Below are 21,647 nucleotides of genomic sequence, written 5' to 3' on the forward strand. Positions count from 1 at the left end.
GGCGCCGGCAGGGCGGGGAGGGCCGACTTCCGGCCGCGGCGCCTGCTTCCGGCGCGGCCCCGCGACCTCCGCGGGGCTAGGCGGGCGGCGAGCCAGGGCCGCGGGGGCGGCGGCCACGCTCCGGCCGGGCTCGCTGCTGCCCTCGGCCCCGCGCCCGGGCCCCGCGCCGCCATGGGCAAGAAGCACAAGAAGCACAAGACCGAGTGGCGCTCGTCCTACGAGGGTGAGGTGGCGGGCGCGCTTTGTGACGCCGGGCGGGGCGTTCGCGGCGGGCGGGGTCCCGAGGGAGGGCCCTGGGCGCCCGGGCGGGGGGGCAGGGAGAGGGTGCAAGGGCTGGCCTCGGCGGGGGCCCGGGGCAGGGAGAGGGTGCAAGGGGTGGCCTCGGCGGGGGCCCGGGGCAGGGAGAGGGTGCAAGGGCTGGCCTCGGAGGGGGCCCGGGGAGGGGCCCGGGGCAGGGAGAGGGTGCAACGGGTGGCCTCTGCGGGAGCCCCCAGGGAGGGCTTTCAGGGCCTCGGCAGGTCCCCAGGAAGGGTCCAGGGCAGGAGGGATCACTGGAGGGGGTTCCAGGCGGGAGTCCAGGGCTCTCAGGCATCTGGTTGGGTCCTGAATCCTTGAGGAGGGAGTCGAGCATCTGTTGGATGCTCTGGTCTTTGAGTAAGGGGTGACCATCCCAGTGCTTGCCAACAGGCCTGCGGCAGCTTGTGCCCACATGAGTGGACCCAGCAGCTGCTGCTGCAGGACCAGGGGGTGGGGAGCTTAGGGGCGGGGTGGGGAGCTCCTGGATTGGTCTCCCCCCCCCCAGACTGCTTCCTCCTGGGCCCCCTGAGCATAAGGCGGCATGAAGGGGAGGAAACAGTGGCTGCTCTGGGGTCCGCCTCCCCGTCTTTCCACCGTGGTTCTGCCGTTTCCCTGCCTGCTGCCTTAGCTGGGCCGACGCCACTGCCTCCTGGGGCCTGGGCATTCTGGTGGTCACACCTGCACGTTGAGCCCGCCGTGCCATCCCCTGGGGAGGAACACACAGTGAGGCCCCGGGTTTCTGTCCACAGATTACACAGACAAACCTCTGGAGAAGCCCCTGAAGCTGGTTCTCAAAGTCGGAGGAAGTGAAGTGACTGAGCTCTCGGGGTCTGGGCACGATTCCAGTTATTATGATGACAGGTCAGACCACGAGCGAGAGCGGCACAAAGAGAAGAAGAAGAAGAAGAAAAAGAAATCAGAGAAGGAGAAGCACCTGGACGACGAAGAAAGAAGGAAAAGAAAGGTAGAGCCAGGGACACAGCGGCCTGTGAGTGCTGCGTGGCCTCAGGCCAGGGTTGTCCTGTTTGTAGCAAAACGCAGGCCAGCAGGTCCTTCTGGCCTGAGCCCCGGGGTGGTTGCTGTGAGGTGGGGCTCTGAGTAAGAAGTGCTCTGCAGGGGTTTCTCTCTTAGTTCTGTGTTTCCCCTCAGTTCCAGGAGATCTATTTAAAACTGCTTGCGTTGCTCTCGCTGCCCTGCCTCTGCCTCACAGGAAGAGAAGAAGCGGAAGCGGGAAAAGGAGCATGGCGACACAGAGGGAGAGACCGATGACTTTGAACCTGGGAAGAAGGTGGAGGTGGAGCCGCCCCCCGATAGGCCCGTTCGAGCGTGCCGAACACAGCCAGGTGAGGTTTTCCTGGAGCATCACGGCTCGTGTCTGTGACATCCTGGTCGGCACTGGTGTGCTGGTTGGCGTCTCAGGAGGAGCGCGGGAGGGAGGGAATGCTATTTTCTTGATATGAAGCGTAGCTGGGCCTCAGGTCTTACTGTCACCTTTGAACTTCTAGAGCGAAGCTTGGCCAGCTGCTCCTGTGTCCCGCTCCCCCCGTAAACTCCCAATCTCATCGTGGGTAGGAGGAAACTCGTGGTCGAGTCAATTAGTGAGGCTGTCAGAAACCACAGGGTCATACCGTCTTCACCAGAGGAAAGGTTCTGAGCCGCTTCTGTCAGAGACTTGCACATGGTTGGGAGGCTATGGTGTTTTCTGGACTTAGGATTTGACTATCTATAGTTTGGGAGGGGTCCCCGTGCTCTGTGTAAGTCATTGCCACGGCGAGCAGGTGGGAGGTGGGGTGCAGAGCAGCAGCGCACTAGGTGAGTGTGTGTGCGGAGTTTAGACAGTTGCCAGTTACCGTGAGCTGAGTCTGAATAACGGCTTGCTTCAGGCCCCACGTGCAGTGCTTCCCTCCCATGTGCTTGAAGCGCTGATGTCACACCTCGAAGACCCACTGCAGGTCTGCACTCCTTAGTGCAGCACGGCGTTCAGAAACTGAGGTCTGGGTGCTGGCATGGCCCTTAGTGGGGGGCAGGAGGAAAGGGCACCTGCCTGCTCACAACCAAGAGAACAAAACCTGTGCCAGCCTCTGTGTTTACATTCACCAAAATCCTCATGTTCACATGAGGGCCCAGAGACATTGCTAACCTGGTGTGTGTGTGTGTGTGTGTGTGTGTGAACGCGCGAGGTTCCTGCACAGATGAGGAACAGGCAGGACCAGAGATCTAGGACTCTCGTGAGAGGTCATTTGGCGAAGCTCCACCTCTGTGTCATAGTCTCCTCTTCTTCGTACCATGTCTGGAATATGCTGGGCCTGGGGTGACTGGCACTGTCACACATGGATGAGTGACAGTTCCCTGTTGTCACACTCAGGTGTTGGCGCTCTGAGGGGTTTTTGGGACTTGATGCTGTGAGTGATACCCTTTCCCACCCAGCTTAGCGTTTTAGTGGCCAGGACTGGACCTGGTTTACTCTTGTACCCAGTTCCTTTGGAACTGAAAACACCATGAAACACAAAATAGCTAACAAAAGCTAAGTGCATCTCATGGTGTCGGAGCTTTACAATGCTGTGAGAACAAAATCTCTCGACTGACCTTTATTTTTTTTATTTTTTTGAATCATCAGCTGAGAATGAGAGCACACCTATTCAACAACTATTAGAGCATTTTCTTCGCCAGCTCCAGAGGTAAACAGTTTCTTGAGAGCTTGAGCTTGGGAACATGGGGGTGTCTTCCCCCACCTCCACCTGAGAGGCAGACCACCGGTAGGGTGGGGGGTGGGCGAGCATGTGCGGGAGCAGTGTGGGAGAGCCGGCTGCCGAGTCAGCGCAGAGGGGTCAAGGCCGTCATGATTCACATGTCGCTGGAGCCAGGAAGGCAGTTTCGGAATTCTTAGTCACATAAAACATCTACCACAATTGTAAACAGCATAGGTGTTATGTTTTATTTTTAAGAAACAGGCTTAAAACTTGGTGAGTTGTGTTACGTTTTTATTATGTGGAGTTTTGTATCTTTTGGAGATCTAGATCTGTAGTTTTCCCAGTTTAAGTAAAGATGTTTTTGTTTTTAGAAAAGATCCTCATGGGTTTTTTGCTTTTCCTGTCACGGATGCAATTGCTCCAGGATACTCAATGATAATAAAACATCCCATGGATTTTGGCACAATGAAAGACAAGATTGTAGCCAACGAATACAAGTCAGTCACGGAATTTAAGGTAAACTAGTTTCAGTTCCTCAGATCACTGTTGTGAGGCTCCGTGTGTTTATGTCCAGTGAACACTCTGTCTTAGCTCGTTTCCAGTTGCAAGTTTCCATGGGCTTTGGAGCATTTGGGCTGGGGTCGCCCAGACACAAATTGAGGAGTGGGTTGGCTGAAACGTTCGCATTGAAGGAGCGGATTGGCTGAAATGTTCTCCTTGTTTTTGTCTGGAAACCCAACTGTATGTTGCAAAGCCATAGAAACGCATTGGGTCAAACAGGAGTGTGTCCGATTTGGTCTAGCTATAGAGCGGTTATTTCTGGAAAAAATTATTCTAATTTTTAGTTTTATATTATATTAGCCAGGAATTTAGCTTTTTTTTTTAATAAAAGATTTATTTTTGTTTATTTATTTATGATAGAGAGAGAGAGAGGCAGAGACACAGGAGGAAGGAGAAGCAGGCTCCATGTCAGGAGCCTGACGTAGGACTCAGGACTCGATCCTGGGACTCCAAGATCCCGCCCTGGGCCAAAGGCAGGCGCCAAACCGCTGAGCCACCAAGGAATCCGCACCTTTTTTTTTTTTTTTTTTTTTTTTTTTTAATAATAAATTCTTACAGCTCTTGAGTATACAGCTTTTATTTACTTATTTATTTTTAAGATTTTATTTATTCACAAGAGATACACAGAGAGAGAGAGAGAGAGGCAGAGGGAGAAGCAGGCTCCGTGCAGGGATTCCAATGCAGGACTCCACCCCAGGACTCCAGGATCACGCCGTGGGCCAAAGGCAGGGGCTAAACCACTGAGCCACCCAGGCGTCCCGAGTACATAGTTTTTAAATCTGTTTTTTGCTACCATCTGTGAGATAGAAATTGGTTCTTGGCTTCAAAACCTAGAGGGATCAAAATGAGTGCTTGACAGTTTTGCTAATAATGTCATTTAGGAAAGGGCATCAGGTTTCTTTCTTAGTTTCTGTGAAATTTGGAAGACTTGGCTTTTTTACTTTCATTTCCTGGTGATGTGACTGAGAGGCTTTGCTGAGTTGCAGAAGCAGTACCACATGAAAGGGTACGGCATGCGGTGGGGTTTCCACGGGAGGGTTGGGCAGATGGCTAGCGGCGGCCCGAAACTCCTCTACCTTCCTAACATGGGCCTGAGTTTCGTCTGCTGCCCGGTGACCGTCCTGGCTGTGAGCAGTGTCCCCTTACCCCTGGCATCCTCAAGACTGGTACCTTGGGGCCAGCGAAGGACAGGGGCTTGGAGGCCTTGGCTCAGGGCCAGTGCTGGCATTTGGAAAGGGCCAGGAGAGATTGCACTGCATTGCCCGGCTGGCTTTAGCTGTCTTTGTGCCTCCTGGTGGCTGACTCACCTGTGACAGGTGTGTGCCCAATGTAATTTGGTTAGGGGGACAAGATACTGAAGTTTCCAATAGTTTACCTTTAACATAAGTTGTTCAGTAAGAGTCTCCTTGTTTTAGGGAAAACGTTTTCTCTGATACTTGTAGAGCAATTACCTGTAGACAAAATTCTGAATTCTGTGGAAAAATCCCAGAGATAGAGGACATGAACGTGCCCAGGTCTCAGCTCATCCCTTAACTTTAATTAAAAGAAGCTGACTGTCAGTTCTTGTTCCATTTACATCTGAGTTCCTCCCAGAATGGGTGAGCTGGAGACGGAAGAGAGGGAGCCGCCATATTCTTAGAATGTGTGCATGTCACACTTGGGAGGAAGTTCAGGGCTTGGCAGGCTTCTCACCATGTGCAGGGAAAGACCAATGAACAGTTAGGAACGTTTTTCTGAAGGGCTATGGAAACCGTTTGTTAAACTAACGAACCGAATCTAGTTGTTTCCCACTCACTTTGAGCCTCTTGACAGGAATCCAATTTCTGCTCTTGTCTTGGTGGTATTTCAAATTGGATGGATACTATTTTTTTTTTTCCCTTTCAGGCAGATTTTAAACTGATGTGTGATAACGCCATGACCTACAACAGACCAGACACTGTGTATTACAAGTTAGCCAAGAAGATCCTTCATGCAGGCTTTAAGATGATGAGCAAAGTAAGAAGCCCATTGGCAGCAAGGAGCCACAGAAATGAGAGTTCTCCTCTGTGTTTTTATGCCTAAACAGAACCTCACCCCCAGTGAATGACATGCTTCCATCCATCCGTCACTGGCCGCGGTGTGGACCCCCTGCTCTAGGGTAGATGTCCCAGGTCACCCTTCCCTGCAGGCAGTCTCTTTTCTCTCTCTCTGCTCATGCTCATGACCCAGCTGTAACGTCTTCCGTAGGGTTGGTGGAAAGATCTGGATCTGTCGATCTGAGCCTGGGCACCTTGTCTCACTGGATTGCAGCCAGCCTATGATTTGTTTTACGTGGCTGCCCACTGAATCTAGATGAGACATCTTGGCTGTCGGAGTGGCCTCCCAGATCTGTCCCATGAGCCAGGTTGCATGCGTCATGCATCTAGGACCAGTGCCTTGTGCCCGATCAGCCTGTAGGTGAGGTGCGGGCCCTGTGCCCCCCGGCCTGTCCCCTCTGCCGGCCCCGGGGTGCTCCCAGCTGGTCACCCACACATTTGGTGCTGACTCCCGTGACCACCTCCTGTGGTAGCGCTGTGGGGGTCAGCGGTTAGGCCAGGTGAGGCTGGGCCATCCCCATCCCACCCATCGTCATGGCACCCTGGTGTGGGGCAGAGGTAAAGCCCTGCTGCTCTGTCCTTTTTGATTCTAGGAGCGGCTGTTAGCTTTGAAGCGCAGCATGTCGTTTATGCAGGACATGGATTTTTCTCAGCAGGCAGCTCTTCTGGGCAATGAAGATACAGCTGTCGAGGAACCCGTCCCCGAAGTGGCACCTGTACAAGTAGAAACTGCCAAGAAATCCAAAAGGCCGAGTAGAGAAGTTATCAGGTACAGGGAAGTGCATTTGCCTGCTGTGTGGGACACACTTGGGAAGGCGGGGGGGTGAGCCTGTGCCAGGGCCCACGTCCTTGGAGTCGCTCAAGGACGGGCTCCTTGTGCCACGCACTGGGGGGGACACAGGCCCCTGGGCCTAGATCCGAGCTCTAGCGTCAGGCGCTACCAGGCAGCTGGCAGCCAACCTGGACCAGCTAGGATTTGTTCTGCAGGAGAGTCACTGTCTTGCTTGTGGACATAGGGGGCCAAAGGCAGGACAGCCTCTGCCACCACACTGGGGCTCTGTCCCAGCCGTGTCACCAGAGCCCATCAGGTCACAGCTGCTCCCATGCGTGTTTTGTTTGTGGATAATCATTGGCCTTTCACTCCTAAGAGGTTCCGTCCTATGCAGGACGCATGCTGCTGGCCTGGCTTAACTCTCTCAGCCTCGAGACAGAACTGTGCTGTTGGGCAGGTGGCACGCATGGGAGTTGGGGCTTCTTTCTCATCGTACCCTCTGAGTGTCCAGCTCCTGCGGTCCTACACCCTGGACCAGAGAGAGAGCTTTCTTATAGGCTCAGGGTCCCCAGGCAGGCTTTCCTCCCATAGCTCCTTAGAAAAGGTCTACCATTTGCTTCTAGAACGTCCCACAGGAGAGGCCCACCTCCTTTGGGTGCTGCACCCGGTGACTCTTGATTGTTTGAGTAAAGAACTCCTTCACATGGGGCTCCTGGGGCCCCTTGTCTTTCCAGCTCACACTTGTTGCTGATGCTTCACCCCTCCACGGAGTTTTCCCCTTTTTCAAACGGTGCCTCAAATGACACTGTAGTTTTGTCAGCTTCCTATTAAGCATTGAGGTTCCAGTCAGGTGGGTCTCAGATGGACATGTGTAGCTGGGACACGAGGAATGCCTTGTGGCTGTTGGGGTTACCTTTACTCCTAGGGGGAAGTGTTTTGTGTTTCTGTGGTTGCAGCTAAAAGGTAAGGATTAAGGTGTGCCTTGTGTTGCTCCTGCCAGCTCCTGGTGACCTTGAGGAGTGTTAGGGACTGGCCACGGGTGAGGTGGGAGCAGCATGTGCCCCGGTCTCCTGGTGACTTGTGTGGTGCTCCTGCTTCTTCATAGCTGCATGTTTGAGCCGGAAGGAAATGCTTGCAGCCTGACTGACAGCACGGCGGAGGAGCACGTGCTGGCCTTGGTGGAGCACGCAGCTGACGAGGCTCGGGACAGGATCAACCGGCTCCTCCCAGGGGGCAAGGTAGCGTCAGGAGGTCTGGGCGGCCCTGCGCCCTGTTGATGCATTGTTCACTGAGGGGTTGTGTTGGCTCCTGTCACCCGCTCTGTTTCCTGGGTGGGAAAGGCCTCCGAGGGTGCCTCACAGGCAGGACCCTCCCAGAGGCGGTGTGCAGTGGGTGGACGGCCATGACAGACCCGCCCTTCAGTGGGAATGTTGGTTACCGTTGATGGAAGCCAGACCTGCCAGGCTTCTGCACCACAGCTTGAACCTTCTGGTGTGCTCATGTCTCTGCACCTCTGCGGTATGCCGTGGGCTCCTGTGTCCCAGGTGTGGGCCTTGGGAGCTGCCGCAGCAGCTGCTGGTCCTCAGGAAGAGGCCCCTGCATCCTTTCAGGACTTTTTCTGCCATAAGAATAGATCAGCATGTCCTGTAGAAACCATGCAGATATAGAGCGGTTTAGATTTTATTTATTTATTCATGAGAGACCCAGAAAGAGGGAGAAGCAGGCTCCCTGCGGGGAGCCTGATGTGGGACTCGATCCCAGGACCTCGGGATCATGACCTGAGCTGAAGGCAGGTCAACCACTGAGCCACTCAGGCATTCCCTGCATAGTTTTAAACCATGTGGTCTTGGTAACAAGGACAGAGATGAAATTAATCCTGGTACGTTTTATTGACATGGTATATCCACAGTCTCCTGTCAGCGGGTACTCTGAAAAACACTAGAACTTCACATTCTATTTTAATGTGAACTCTTCAAAATGTTCAGTGAACGGAATATAAAGAATTCTGACGGATGAAATTTTAGATGTGCCAGGTTATATAAAAACACTGAGGTAAATTTCTTTTTTACTTACTCTAAAGCTTCCTGGTAGGATGTTTGACGTTCCCTGTGTAGCTTGTGGTGGTGTTCTCCTGGACCTGCTGGTGTGCACGCCTGTTGTGCTCTAACCTTGGGGTCTCCAAGGAGCCCTGGGGCCCTCCATGGGTAGGGCTTGGAAAAACCCAGTGTTGACCTGTGTGTACTGGTCAGAAGCACGTGCCCACACCAACACCCATTGCTCCTGGCACTGCACCTGCTTCGCTGTCCTCTGTTTTGGTGTTAGAATTCCACAGTGAGAAACCTGATTAATTTCTTGGTCAGGGACAATCAATCCTCCCGTCCCCACCTCTCCTCCCAGCCCTGCACTCAGGCTCCAGCTCGCAGGCCCAAAGGCCCTCCTCGTCCCATTCCCACATCAACGTGCAGGTGCTCCTCTTCCTGAACAAACGTTCCTAGAGGTTTTTAGAGGAGGAGTGGTTTTGTTCATGGTTGGTCTTTAAGTGGAAGTAAGTCCCTTGTGGTTTAGAGATGGTGCCTCTAGGCTGTCCACAGACATGGCACTTGGAGACTAGGGTCTTGTTCTAGCTTCATCTGGTTCAAGTTCCCCTGCCCTATAAATTGGTCATCTCTGCCTAAAGCCTCCTATTTCCAAAGCGGCTTTAGAAGGGTCACAAGCCTGAGTCCTCCCAGTGCACACACGTCTGAAGTTAAATTGGGGAAGGTACGAGAGGGGCCTCTGTGGCCTTTTCCATGGGGAAACCAAGAACCTCGTGGCCTGGGATTCATCCCAGTTAGGCTGTACTGGAAGGCCTTGATTTTATTGGCATAGCAGCAGCAGCCACGATAGCAAGAAGCTCATTGGGGGTACAGGCACTCAGTTGTGCTTTTTTGCAGATGGGTTATCTGAGGAAGAATGGGGACGGCAGCCTCCTCTACAGCGTGGTCAACACGGCTGAGCCGGACGCTGATGGTGAGTGGGCTCTGGAGGGGCTGGGCTTCTCTGAGGCCCACATGCTGCTTTCTCCCATCTCTGCACTGCCAGGGGTTTTGTTTGAGATCAGCGTTTCCCCTGCAGAGCGTGGCACCCATGGTAGAACATAGATGAGCATCTCCTTGATGAGACCTGTATGTGATAAATGGACAGAGGGCAGTCGTCCAGTGGGGGCAGAGGTGTTGCTCAGGCCTCTCATGCTCAGTGGCCCCTAGGCTAGGCGGCAGGACTTGAAGCTGCATTCCTGCAGAGCTGTAATTCTAGAAGTCCTTATGGCTCGACTTCCTGATGGCATCGCAGAGGATTTCTTGATATGTCAGGTAGAAACCAGAGTATTCAAATCTCCACTCACAGAGCTCAGAAGAGCCCCAACTGCGAGCTTTGGAAGAAATTCCCTGTTTGAGAATCCTGTTAAGGAGAGTCTTGAGGGAGGCCCAGATGCTGGGTCTGCTCACCTATGCAGTCACTTCGCTGGGCTCTAAGAAGCATGTGTATCCTCATCCATCTCTTTGAAAAGTGTCTCAAAGGGTTGTCCTTTGAAGAAAGGCAAAGTTCGCTTGCACTTGTAAGACACTCACGTACCAGGGAAAATGAGATACTGTGCATTGGTCTCGCCTGCATGGCTGTAGGGCTGCTCCCACCCGCCGGGGCACCCGGCAGTATTCTCTTGGGGTGGGGAGGGGGGCCCTGGATGGGAGATAGGTTTGCTTCGTGTTCTCCAATGCAGACCATGTGTGCGCTCTGGCTGGAATGAGCGGTAATGTTCTTGTGAGAGAACAGATGAGCGGATCAAGTGCTGGCTTGGAAAGAAAAAGAGAAGGTTTGAGAATTATAGTGGCTCCTGTGAATTTGACTCTAGCTGGTGTTTGTGAAAAGCGCCTGTGCCCTCCCCCATGCCCTTGCCCGTGCCCATGAGAGGCACTGCGGGGGCTGGGGGCTCCCCGAGCTGCAAGCTCACAGCAGGTCGTCTTGCAGAGGAGGAGACCCACCCGGTGGACCTAAGCTCACTCTCCAGCAAGCTGCTGCCCGGCTTCACCACGCTGGGCTTCAAAGATGAGAGAAGGGGCAAAGGTGAGTGAGACGGGCAGGTCGGGGGGGGGGGGGTCACAGTAGGGGTGTGGAGCGGGGTCCTCCCGAAGGTCTTCATGGATCACCGGTTTTTAGTACTGCGTCCACATGCTGGCTCTGATGTAGTGGAGAAGTTAAGGTCATTAGGAGTGAGGGGAATGGAATAGAAGTGAGCAGGTGAGCTCTTCCCTTGCTGTCTGCTCTTACCAATGGGTGGATCTGAGCCCCATGCCAATGGTGGGGAGTGCATGAGAGTGTCTGGACAGCACGAGTGGGCAAGGTGGGAGACGGAGGGCTGGGTGGGCACACTGGAGGAGGGAGAGGCTGCCGTGTTGGCTGCGCTGGTGTTTGTGGCCGGCTTGCCAGTTTCAGAGTATGTCAGGGCATGCAGCAGCTTTGTTCCCAGGGGACACCTAGCAGTTCCTGGGGATGTTTTCTGGTCACACTGGTACTGCCGGCATCGAGTGGGGAGAGGCCCGGAGCACTCCCTCCTCTCAAGGTCTGACTTACGTGGAGGTGCCAGCAACGCCTTCTCGTGGGTGGTGATCCTCTGACTCCCTTGACATCCTCTGGGCAGGAGGCAGCCTCTGTCTGCTGGCACAGCTGCCAGCACTCTTTGGGATGGGATGGGAACCCGGTGCTCACCTCACTACAGAATGTAACCGGTTCTCTGCTTGTAAAACGAGGGTGTTGAGGCAGTTCTACTAGTTAGACCCAGAAAGCTGCTCTGGCTTCAGGTGTGTCAAGAGCGGAGTAGCATGCAGGAGGTGGGGTGTGATGGTGGGGGCGGGGGCGCACAGCCCCCGGACAATGCAGCGTGTCTCCTGCCAGGCAGCACTAGCACATGTGTCTCATGTCCTCTTGCTCTCCCTCTTGTGCTCTCAGTGACGTTTCTCTCCAGTGCCACTACTGCACTTTCCATGCACAACAATTCAGTATTTGGCGACTTGAAATCGGACGAAACGGAGCTGCTTTATTCTGCCTATGGGGATGAGACGGGTGTGCAGTGCGCGCTGAGGTAAGCAGATTTGGCATCACCACCCGGTTTCTTGCTTGCTGCACAGTGGGACTGTTCCTAGTGTGGGGTTGGCAGAGAGAGAGAACTGGTGGCAGCGGGTCTGCACAGCAATTTGCAACCTAATTTCTATAAACCACTGGTGTGCTGCAGGCTGATCTTGAAGTTCAGGTAACTTGGCTGGTACTGTAAGCAGGTGACAATCCAGGTTCTGCTTTAAAAAAAATGTGAGAACGTGTGCATTGACAAGACAATGGGGGACAATACAGCACCCGCTGTGCTTGTTTAGAGTTTGTTGTGTGATTTTACTGAAATATGGCTTCATGGCTGTCCTGGTCTGCTTGGACCACCAAAATGGAGCGCCACAGGCCGGATGGCTTTGATAATAGGCATTTGTCATCTGGTGGTCCTGGAGGCTGGAGTCTGAGGTCCCGGGGCAGGCAGGACTGGTTCTCCTGGGCATGTAGATGCCAGGTCTCCCTGTGCCTTCACTTGGGCGTCCTGCACTGTGAGCTTGTGTCCTCACCTCTGCTTCCTTTAAGGACACCAATCATAAGGGATGAGGGCCCACCTTAAAGACTTCGTTCTAACTTGATCATCTCTTACAGGCCTTGTCTCCAAAGACAGTCCCATTCTGAAGCACCAGGGTTAGGGCTAGAACATGAGAATTATGGACACAGACGAGTCCCTAACAGGGACTTTGATGTGGTTTTATTAGGTGCGGTTTTATTTTTTTTTTTTAAAGATTTTATTTATTTATTCATGAGAGACACACGGAGGCAGAGACATAGGCAGAGGGAGAAACAAGCTCCATGGAGGGATCCCGATGCCGGTCTCCAGGATCATGCCTTGGGCTGAAGGCAGGCACTAAACCTCTGAGCCACCCAGGCTGCCCTAGATGTGGTTTTAAAATCATAGATGCAGTACTGTGCTTTTGTAGAACTGTTTTTCTGTGTATTTTCTTGCTCTCCATGCTAGGTAGAGATGGGTCCCTTCTACAGAATTTTAGTAATTTTCCAGGAGAAAAATAAAATTTTGCTAACCTCTAAGAAATTGGTTTTGTCCACATTAGAGCTTCTTTTAATTCTAAACAGAATAGAGGGTATATTTAAAAAATGAACAATAAGAAGTCAGCCCTTAATACAGTGAGTACCTTATGTGACTTTTGTGAGACCAGAGAAGTAGAAGTGGAACCAAGGAGGAAATTTGTTATAGGCAAGGACAGGTCACAAGTGGTGACCGTCTCCTTTACCACCTGCGCTGTCACAGCCCTTCAGGGACAGCAGCCACCTTCAGTTCGGGCGGCACAATGCTCCCCGGCTGTGGTGGCCTTCCCCAGGCATGTGCCTGAAACACATACATACAGTGGAAATCCCAGTCCTGTGGGCAGTGTGTGGCAAGCAAATAGCGCTCCTCCCTGGTGTCCCCTTGCCACTTCCCCACATGCTCTGTTCTGGGGTGCTTCCAGACCATGCCCTGCTCCCTTCACACCCTGTTTGCTGGTGTCTCCTAAGATGATCCTGGTGGAGACTTGTGCATTGTCATAGTTTCGCTTCCACTCTGTGTGAATTTCTGACATCTGGGAAGCCGTTTGGAGCCTTTGCCTGGGCTTTGATGCTAGAACTTGGGCTTTTGTTCTTTGCTTCTTTTTCAAAATCTTTTATTTATTTTTTATTTTTTTAGCATTTATGTGGGTCCAAAAATCAAAATGATGCTCTAGGGTGTACATGGAGACTCTTGTTTCCATACCTTTTTCCCCCCTTCACATTCCGGAGCATCTCTCCTTGATCTACTTAGTTTTTTAAGTCCAAAAAAAAAAAAAAGATAAAATTAGGTTTCTTTTACAGAAGTTAGTAGAAGATATTTGGTTGACACTTGAGCAACACAGCTTTCAACTGTGCAGGTTTACTTATATGTGGCTTTTTCTTTCTTTCTTTCTTCTTTCTTTCTTTCTTTCTTTTTTTGGCTTTTTCTTTTCATTAAGCGTAGTACAGTACTATAAACGTATTTTTTCTCATATCTTTTGTAACGTGTTTTTATTTAGCTTTATTGTAAGAATATGATACGTAATCCATATAATGTACAAGATCTGTAGTACTCCGTTGTTTTATCTCATCAGAAAGGTTTCTGGTCAACAGTAGACTATTAGTAGTTAAGTTTTGGGGGAGTCAGAAGTTTTATGCAGATTTTCAGCTGGGCAGGTTGGCGCCTCTAATCCTGCACAGATTAGAGGATCTAATCCTGAACATGCATGGATCACCTGAACATGCATAGACTGTTGTTCACATTGCTTTTTTTAAAAATAATTTTTTCTGGGGATCCCTGGGTGGCGCAGGGGTTTAGCGCCTGCCTTTGGCCCAGGGCGCGATCCTGGAGACCTGGGATCGAGTCCCACATGGGGCTCCCGGTGCATGGAGCCTGCTTCTCCCTCTGCCTGTGTCTCTGCCTGTCTCTCTCTCTCTCTCTCTCTCTCTGTGACTATCATAAAAAAAAATAATAATAAAAAAAATAAAAATAATTTTTTCTTGAATTGTTTCTAGCCTTTTTTGGGTCATAGACCACTTTTAAAATCTGATGAAGACTCCTGATACCCTCTCCGAAACTGTATCTGGGAGGTTTGTTGCTCTTGATAACACCGTCTCTTGTAGAGGACCATCTGAGGAGGGCTGAATAGGGCAGGCTCCTAGGGTCAGGACCAGTGGCACTGGTGAAAGAATCTGGAAGACTAGAGCAGGTGGTGCCTGTTTGACATGTTCTCTCACGGCCTTTCCAGCCTGCAGGAATTTGTGAAGGATGCTGGGAGCTATAGCAAGAAAATGGTGGATGACCTCCTGGACCAGATCACCGGTGGGGACCACTCACGAATGCTCTTCCAGCTGAGGCAGGTGGGTGCACTGTGTGGTCCTACTTGTCATGCACCCACATGCCCTTGGCTCCTGCCATTGGCACCACTGCCATAGAAGGAGCCCATCCTGACTGATGTGGTTGTTAGGGAATTGCTAGCTATTCGTCCATCATTCATTGTAAGTCCTCTCTGTTGACCACATATTCACCGTTTCTGGCACTCTTTATAACTTTGTGTGTACCTGAAATTTTTTTCATCTGCTCTTGTTTTCCTTCATCCCGGAGAACCTTCTTTAATTTTTTTTCTGGTATAGACTTGCTGACAGTGTATTTGGTCATCTTTTTTTGGTCTGAAAAATGTTTTTATTTTACCTTTATCTTTGACATTTGTCATTCCTGGGTCTGGAATTAGAGATGGTTGTCTTTCTGTCTCAAAGATGCCCGGTCACATTGTTTCTGAAGCATCTGTAATCATTTTTATCTGTTTTCCACTTGTCCCCCATTGTCTGGTCAACATCAGGGATTGGCACACTTTGGCCCATGAGCTACAAATGTTCTTTTACTTTTCTTAATGACTATAAAAAAAGAAGAGTGTGTGACAGACCTTAGGTTTGGTCCTTTGGAGAAAGTTTACTGACCGCTGCTCTAGATGCTTTTAAACTTTAATCATTGTAACAGATTCTCAGCGGCTCATTATGATATGTCGTGTTCTTCATGTTTATTCCACTTAACATTTGTTGACCTTCTTGGACCTGTCAGTTTATAGTTTTCATCAAATTTGGAAGATTTTCATCCATTATTTCTTCAAATACCATTTCTGCCCACCCTCCACTTCCTTCATTTTTCTAAGACTTCAACACTGGTGTTAGAGATCTCAACCATTCCACATGCTGTTGATGCTCTGTTCTTTTTTAGTCTTTTTTCCCCTCCTTCAGTTTGAATGGTTTCTGTTGCCGTGGCTTCAAGTTGAGTGATCTGTTTTTATGCCACGTCTATATCTGCCATAAATCACAGACGATGAGTTTTTCATTTCAGGCACTGTATTCATCTAGACTTCTGTTTCGTTCTTTCTTGCATCTTCCCTTCTACCACATTGTGTTCATGCTTTCCTCTAAATCTTTGCACCTATTTCTGACGTTTATTACAGGTGCTTTAAAGTCCTTACGCACTCATTCTGTCATCTCTCTCACTGCTGGATTTGCCTGTTGGCAGATTTTCCTTTGCTTCTAGGCCATGATTTGTTGCTTTTTTGTTTTATTGGATCCTGGGCGTCACACTTGAGTCTCTACCATCTAGATTGCTGATAGAGCAGCCAGCAGCCTCAGGTGGCTGGTGGAAACATTACTGTGGCTCATCTGAACTTAGGATGAAAATGTGAGCTACAAACCAGAATTTTAGAGATGAGTACAAAAAATGTAAAAATATTTTATTGTTTTATTTGGATTATATGTTAAAAAATTCTTTTGGTACATTAGATTAGGTGAAATATGTATTGTTAGTAGTGCATTAACATTAGTTTTCATTGGCTAGTAGAAAACTAAAGTTTGATGTCTGCTCCTATTACCGCTGGGCAAGGCTGGTCTGGATTTTACTGTGTTCCTTTAAAGAATGTTGGCGTTCCGTTTGGCAGAGTTCTTGTGAGTTACCTGATTTCTTGGGGTTTGTTTTTAAGCTTTATCAGGGCAGGTCTAGGTGGCCTTTATCTTGGGTGAGTTAGGCCTTGATACTGAGGAATGGCCCTCTGGGGTCCCTTCTGGTGGACTGCAGTGAGGGCTTTGCTTGGCCAAGTGGAGCTCAGATGTGTCCCATCGTGCACGCCTGGCCCTGTAGTGTTCCATCTGTATGCACAGGTTCCTGTCTGCTGGGTTTGTTCCTCCTGGATTTTGAAGCCCTTGCTATGAGTTGTCCTCTCCAGACTTTGTCCCACCAGCCTGTGAACTCTCACTTTTCAACCTGCTGTGGCTACTGTGGCCTGAGGGTTTCCTCCCGGCGCTGCCCTGGGCCGAGCGTCTGAAGCTCTGTCTTTATGCCATGTGGTGGTTAGAGCAGAAAGCCCCATCACATCCTGCTGACTCACTTTGCTTTCTAGATTCTGGTTGGATGACTTTTCTGAGTGAACTTGCATGGTAGGAGTTGTGTGATTTCCAGTGTGCTTCAGGATTGGGTAACGTTTGATACTAAAGTGTATACGTTAGCAGAGGCTTATGTGTGAAATAGTGACGATATTTATTTTTCGGTTTCACTTTATAAAAATCACAGTGGAAGTGGATTTCTAAAACATTATTATAAATGAAAGGTCTCAGATGCAAAAGCCTACAAGCCGAATGATCGTTTCTGGTACACGCACACACTAGGGTATGCTGAAGGTGACGCTCCTGCAAGGTTGTAGGGTAGTTGGATTTAGGTTTGTGATCTCCACATGCAGTCATGTGTAGCTCGAAGTCCCATATGGAATGTGGTCACGCAGGAGTAGTGAAGTGGGTGCTGTGTAGCCTGATGAGAAGGGTACGTGGCCCCATAATGTCCCCCATCTGAGGGCACAGGTACCTCTTCATCAAACACATAAACCACCAGTCTTGGCATTTTTCCCGTGTTGCCCCTGAGACAGTTCAATGTCAGGCTGTAACTTTGTGGAATAACGTGGGTGCCCTCTCACTTCTTCATCTCCATCTCGCCCAGGGTACTCTCCGGGCACTCGGTAACCTGCCAGGGGTCTTGGCTGGGGCTGCATGAATCGTGCCTTCTACAGGTCGGCTTGGCTGTCTCACTCCGTCGGCCAGCTCCAAGGAAGCAGGCAGGGCCCAGCTCTGGTTCACACTCTGGTGTGAACATCATGGGGACAATCCTAGTGATAGTAAGCTGTTTTCAGTTCACGCATGCGGATGTGACATGAACGGATGGTCCTATATAGAACTGCTTTGGAAAAACTGGCTTCTCTCCTGTTTTGATTTGCAGAGGAGAAATGTTCCAGTGAAGCCTCCAGACGAAGTGAAGGTGAGTTGTACAGACACATAAGTAAAAACCTAGTTATGAGCATTCCTGTGGGGAAGGGTCACATTCAGCCTCTGAAATGGGATGGCTGAGGTTCATGTGTTTTATTGAGAAACTGATTAAGTGGTAGTCTCCCCGACTCTGATTTTTAATGACTTGGGTAAAGGATAGAAAGCCAAAGCACTTCTCTTCCAGCCCAGATGCAGCAGCCCGCAGAGCAGTGACCATGCTGGGGGCTCTGTGTCTGCAGGTGCCTGGGGGAGCAGGGGGCCTGTTGGGGCCTGTAAAGCGAGGAGTAAGCTTAGTTCCTAGAGCGGTGGGTTCTTCAGCCCTCTCAGCAGGAACTGTGTGCTGTCAGCCAGGTGCGTGTGTACTGCACACTGGTGAGGAAGGCCAGCTTTGGAGACCCGTGTCCTTGGAGCATTCCCAGAACCTAAAGCAGACGGTCTGGATTTGAGGAAACTTAATTGTGGTCTGCTCTTAGTTTCCGCATTTTTCGTGTTCCTTGGGAGTAACTTGAAACGTGCACATTGACGATAAGCTTTGAACATAGCCCCTGTGTTGGAGCAGCAGCCCTAGGCTTTGGGGTAGCCTGTGGGGGCCTGGGCCACAGGTGTTACCTGGCCTTGGTGGACAGAAGGCCCACTCAGGGCAGGTGTGACAGGTGCCCATCAGGTGGGGCTCATTGTGTGACAGAATGGGTGTCTCTCTGAGGGTGTGTTCCCTGGTGTGGCCAGGTTTGAGACGCAGGTGGGGTCCTCAGGGCCTCTGGCCTGGAGCACACGTTCCACATGGTGTCTGTGGAGAGCTGGGACGTGCTGCAGGCCGTCTTGAGCTGGGAGCCCAGCACTCACTCCCTCTGTCCAACCACCCTCGCCTCCATGCAGACAGCCCAGGGGCTGCCCAGGGAGCTTTCAGAAGAGGCCTCCTGTCACCTAGGCTGTCCCTTGTGCCGGGAGCACCAGGCCCCAGTTCCCCACCCTCTCAAGCCCATGGTAGCAGCCAGCCATTGGGTGAATTCCCGCTGGCAGGCGGTGTGTGGCCTGGTCTTGGCATGTGAGGAGGTGCCTGCCTCTGCCTCATCTCTCCTCATTCCATTGGTGCATGCACCCCTCACAGCATCTGTTGCAGTGTCTCCCTGTCACCACTTAGGGCACCAGACATCTTTGCAAATACACCATTCGTGGTTTTCTTTAGACTTAAATTTTTAACACAGTTAAAGGCACAGACTCTAATGATAATGTCATTTCCACACTACTTTGGAGCATAGATCTCATACTTAACAAGTATGCAAAACTGGCTGATGGGAAGGTGGGCACCAGAGTACTTTCCTGTAGGAGAGCCACAGGGCACGCTAACCTCTAGGATGTTTTTGGGGTGTGTGTGGAGGCTGTGGCTGTGTGTGGTCTCTAAGGAAATATTGTAAGCAAACCAGTTTCTTTGAACTTGTTTTTACGAGCTTTAAGGTGCCTCATGTATTAGGATCATCAGGTAAACCTGTAATAACCTTGAAAGCCATAGCTGTGGGATAATTGCTCTAGCCGTGTAAGGAGCAAGGGCCTTGTGTGGGGCCCTGACAGACCGTGCCAAGCCTTAGTCTCTGGTTGCAGAGAGGGTGGTAATTGTGGGGTGGTTGTAGGGCTGTGGCAGCACTCACTCTGGTGTCTGGCTGCTGCCATACTCTGTAAACGTGAGCTCAGCCTGGTGTGTTGATGGCCCAAAGTTATCCCTGTAACACTTCTTTTAAGAGAAGTTATTTATCAGAGCATGGACAGAAGTGACTCTTAGGAAAGCCAAGTGAAAGAAACAAATTTACAAATCATCTAGAAGAACTTAATAGAATGGGGCTTACACCCAGAAAAGACAGCCCAATGGGAGAGGGCTCCCACCCAGAGAAGACAGCCCGAGGGGAGTAAGCTCACACCCAGGGAAGACAGCCTGACTGGAGTAAGCTCACACCCAGAGAAGACAGCCTGATGGTAGAGGGCTCACACCCAGACCCAGCCCCAGCCCCAGACAGCCCGATGGGAGCGGGCTCCAACCCAGAGAAGACAGCCCGATGGGAGTGGGCTCACACCCAGGGAAGACAGCCTGACTGGAGTAAGCTCACACCCAGAGAAGACAGCCTGATGGTAGAGGGCTCACACCCAGCCCCAGACAGCCCGATGGGAGCAGGCTCCCACCCAGAGAAGACAGCCCGATGGGAGCGGGCTCACACCTAGGGAAGATGGCCCGATGGGAGTGGACTCACACCCAGGGAAGATAGCCCAATGGGAGTGGACTCACACCCAGGGAAGACAGCCCGATGAGAGCGGGCTCACACCCAGAGAAGACAGGCTGACGGGAGAGGGCTCCCAGCCAGGGAAGACAGCCTGACAGGAGAGGGCTCACACCCAGGGAAGACAGCCCAACGGGAGAGGGCTCACAGATGGTGAAGACTGTCCTCCCAAGCTATGTCGGGAAGTGCAGTCTCATTGGACAGTAGCTCTCCAGCAGTGACCCAGGTCTCCCTTAAAATACCAGAGATGGCTCCTTTAGGTTTATTTTTAAGGTAGCCACATGTTAGCTGTTATATCCTAGTATCTTTGAACAACAAACAGGTGTGGAAGCTTTGCAAGTGGTGGGGAGTGAGTGTTGGGGAACGCAGCATTGTTTCCATAATGACGCAGAGCAGGAATTGACACTGTAGAGGTGCAGGAGGGCAGCAGGTGCCACAGAGGAAAGGGAACACACTGGCGTGGGTCTGCCTCCCCATCTAGCGTGCAGTCCATGGCAGTCGTGAGCCCTTGGTGTCCTGTGTCGGTTGCTGGGACCTGTCCCCAAGAACCCACAGCCTTTGTGTGGTGTCGGTTTGGTCTCCACAGGGCAGCCCTCCTGAGTTCCCCCCATGATCGTGGGTGTGGCAGTGTGGACTGGACATGCTGTGGTCCTGCCTGCTGCTCAGATGTGGACGCAGCAGAGTGGACCTGTCCTGCCTGTGGGTGTGGGGCCCCAATGCTGCCGTAGCTCCTGTGAGTTCAGCTGGTGTTAACTACTCGCTCAGTGACATCTTTTGTCTTCTGCTTCGTGTCTATCTGTCTCCTGCAGGCTGGGGACTCGCTGGGCGATGGCAGCTCTGTTCTGGACTTCATGGCGATGAAGTCCTACTCTGACGCCTCTCTGGATATCTCCATGCTTGGCTCTCTGGGTAGGTTGTGCTGGGCATGCTCGTGTCATTGGGCTCCTTGGAAGAGGCGGACTCTGCTCTTGGCCCTGGTGCAGCAGTAGCCTGCAGGGCAGCCCCTGGGGGTCTGGACTGATACACTGAGGCATGTCCTTGCTTCCAGGAGTGTGGCCACCATCCTTGGGACCCCCTCCAGGGGTCCTTTGAGCAGTCTTGCCCCAGTCTCCTTTCTGCCATCGTGCTCCAAGTGCAGGATTGCTGTGCAGTTCACACAGGGATGAGCTGCCGGCCTCAGCCTGCCATCGCTGCATTGGTGTGTGTACATGTACCCACGTGGCCGTGCCCCTGTGGACAGCTGACCCCTGCCCTGCCACACACAACATCCTCTGCTCTGCACAGCACTCGGTTTCGGGGTCTCCTTGACTACCTGGCTTCCTGCTGACCAATGGCTCTCATGGTGTTCTTTCTCTACTTTACTTTGGACACACTGGAGCCTTACCTCGGGGTTTCTCTCCTGAGAGCGCCCTCCCCTACCTCGTCCACCCAAACCCCCATCGCGCATGGTGGTGTCTGGAGACGTCTTTGGCCGTCACACTTGGAGATGTGCTTCTGGCATTGAGGGGGAGGCCACACATGCTGCTGAACACTCACTCTGAGGCGCAGGGAGCAGCCCCCCAGGAACAACCCAGCCCCAGGGGTCACTGCTGCTGAGGTTCACAAACCCTGGCTATGTCAGAAGTGGGTTTCAACTGACCTTCAGATGACATGAGACTGGGTCTTGCATCTCTGCCTTAGGGTGGGGTGTCTTTAGTGTAGTGTGTGTAGTGCAGTAACCCCATCCAGTTTGGGTCTACCATCTTGCTCCTGGTTATTCTCCCAGTTGTTTGGAGGTCCCCACGCTGACCACCAGGTTTGAGGGTTCCCTGGGCCTCCTGGCTCTGGTTCACTATAGCACAGGGGTACGTGCCAGGATGCACAGAGGGAATGGGGACATAGGCGGGGTCTGCGGGAGACCAGGTGGTACGTCTGCAGATCGCAGGCTCCAGGAAGAACAGCAAGTGTTGACTGGAAACCACATCGACGGTGTGGTCAGTTGATGTGCAGGGACCCCTGTGTCTTGGGGTGGTGGGGACCGTCAGCA

The 21,647-nt window shown here is 51.8% G+C and overlaps 1 protein-coding gene across 5 annotated transcripts in view; it reads left to right on the forward strand.

Annotated features, from left to right (window-relative positions):
- The first annotated feature begins 16 nt into the window (after positions 1-16).
- Positions 17-21,647, forward strand: part of BRD9 (bromodomain containing 9) — a 29,004-nt gene continuing 7,373 nt past the window's right edge. For 2 of the 5 annotated variants that reach the window (XM_035710300.2, XM_049105819.1), the window contains exons 1-14: positions 17-223; positions 1,047-1,261; positions 1,508-1,640; positions 2,915-2,975; positions 3,359-3,503; positions 5,433-5,543; positions 6,217-6,392; positions 7,501-7,633; positions 9,329-9,404; positions 10,401-10,496; positions 11,379-11,511; positions 14,282-14,393; positions 17,308-17,346; positions 20,431-20,530. In XM_035710300.2, the coding sequence (XP_035566193.1) occupies positions 172-223; positions 1,047-1,261; positions 1,508-1,640; positions 2,915-2,975; positions 3,359-3,503; positions 5,433-5,543; positions 6,217-6,392; positions 7,501-7,633; positions 9,329-9,404; positions 10,401-10,496; positions 11,379-11,511; positions 14,282-14,393; positions 17,308-17,346; positions 20,431-20,530 (1,582 nt within the window). In that variant the 5' untranslated portion in view covers positions 17-171. The remainder of the gene's footprint in view (positions 224-1,046; positions 1,262-1,507; positions 1,641-2,914; positions 2,976-3,358; positions 3,504-5,432; positions 5,544-6,216; positions 6,393-7,500; positions 7,634-9,328; positions 9,405-10,400; positions 10,497-11,378; positions 11,512-14,281; positions 14,394-17,307; positions 17,347-20,430; positions 20,531-21,647) is intronic. The other 3 variants (XM_025451528.3, XM_025451531.3, XM_025451533.3) reach the window with 3 other exon arrangements.

Source organism: Canis lupus, chromosome 34, assembly GCF_003254725.2.
Source record: "Canis lupus dingo isolate Sandy chromosome 34, ASM325472v2, whole genome shotgun sequence".
Lineage (NCBI taxonomy): Eukaryota > Metazoa > Chordata > Mammalia > Carnivora > Canidae > Canis > Canis lupus.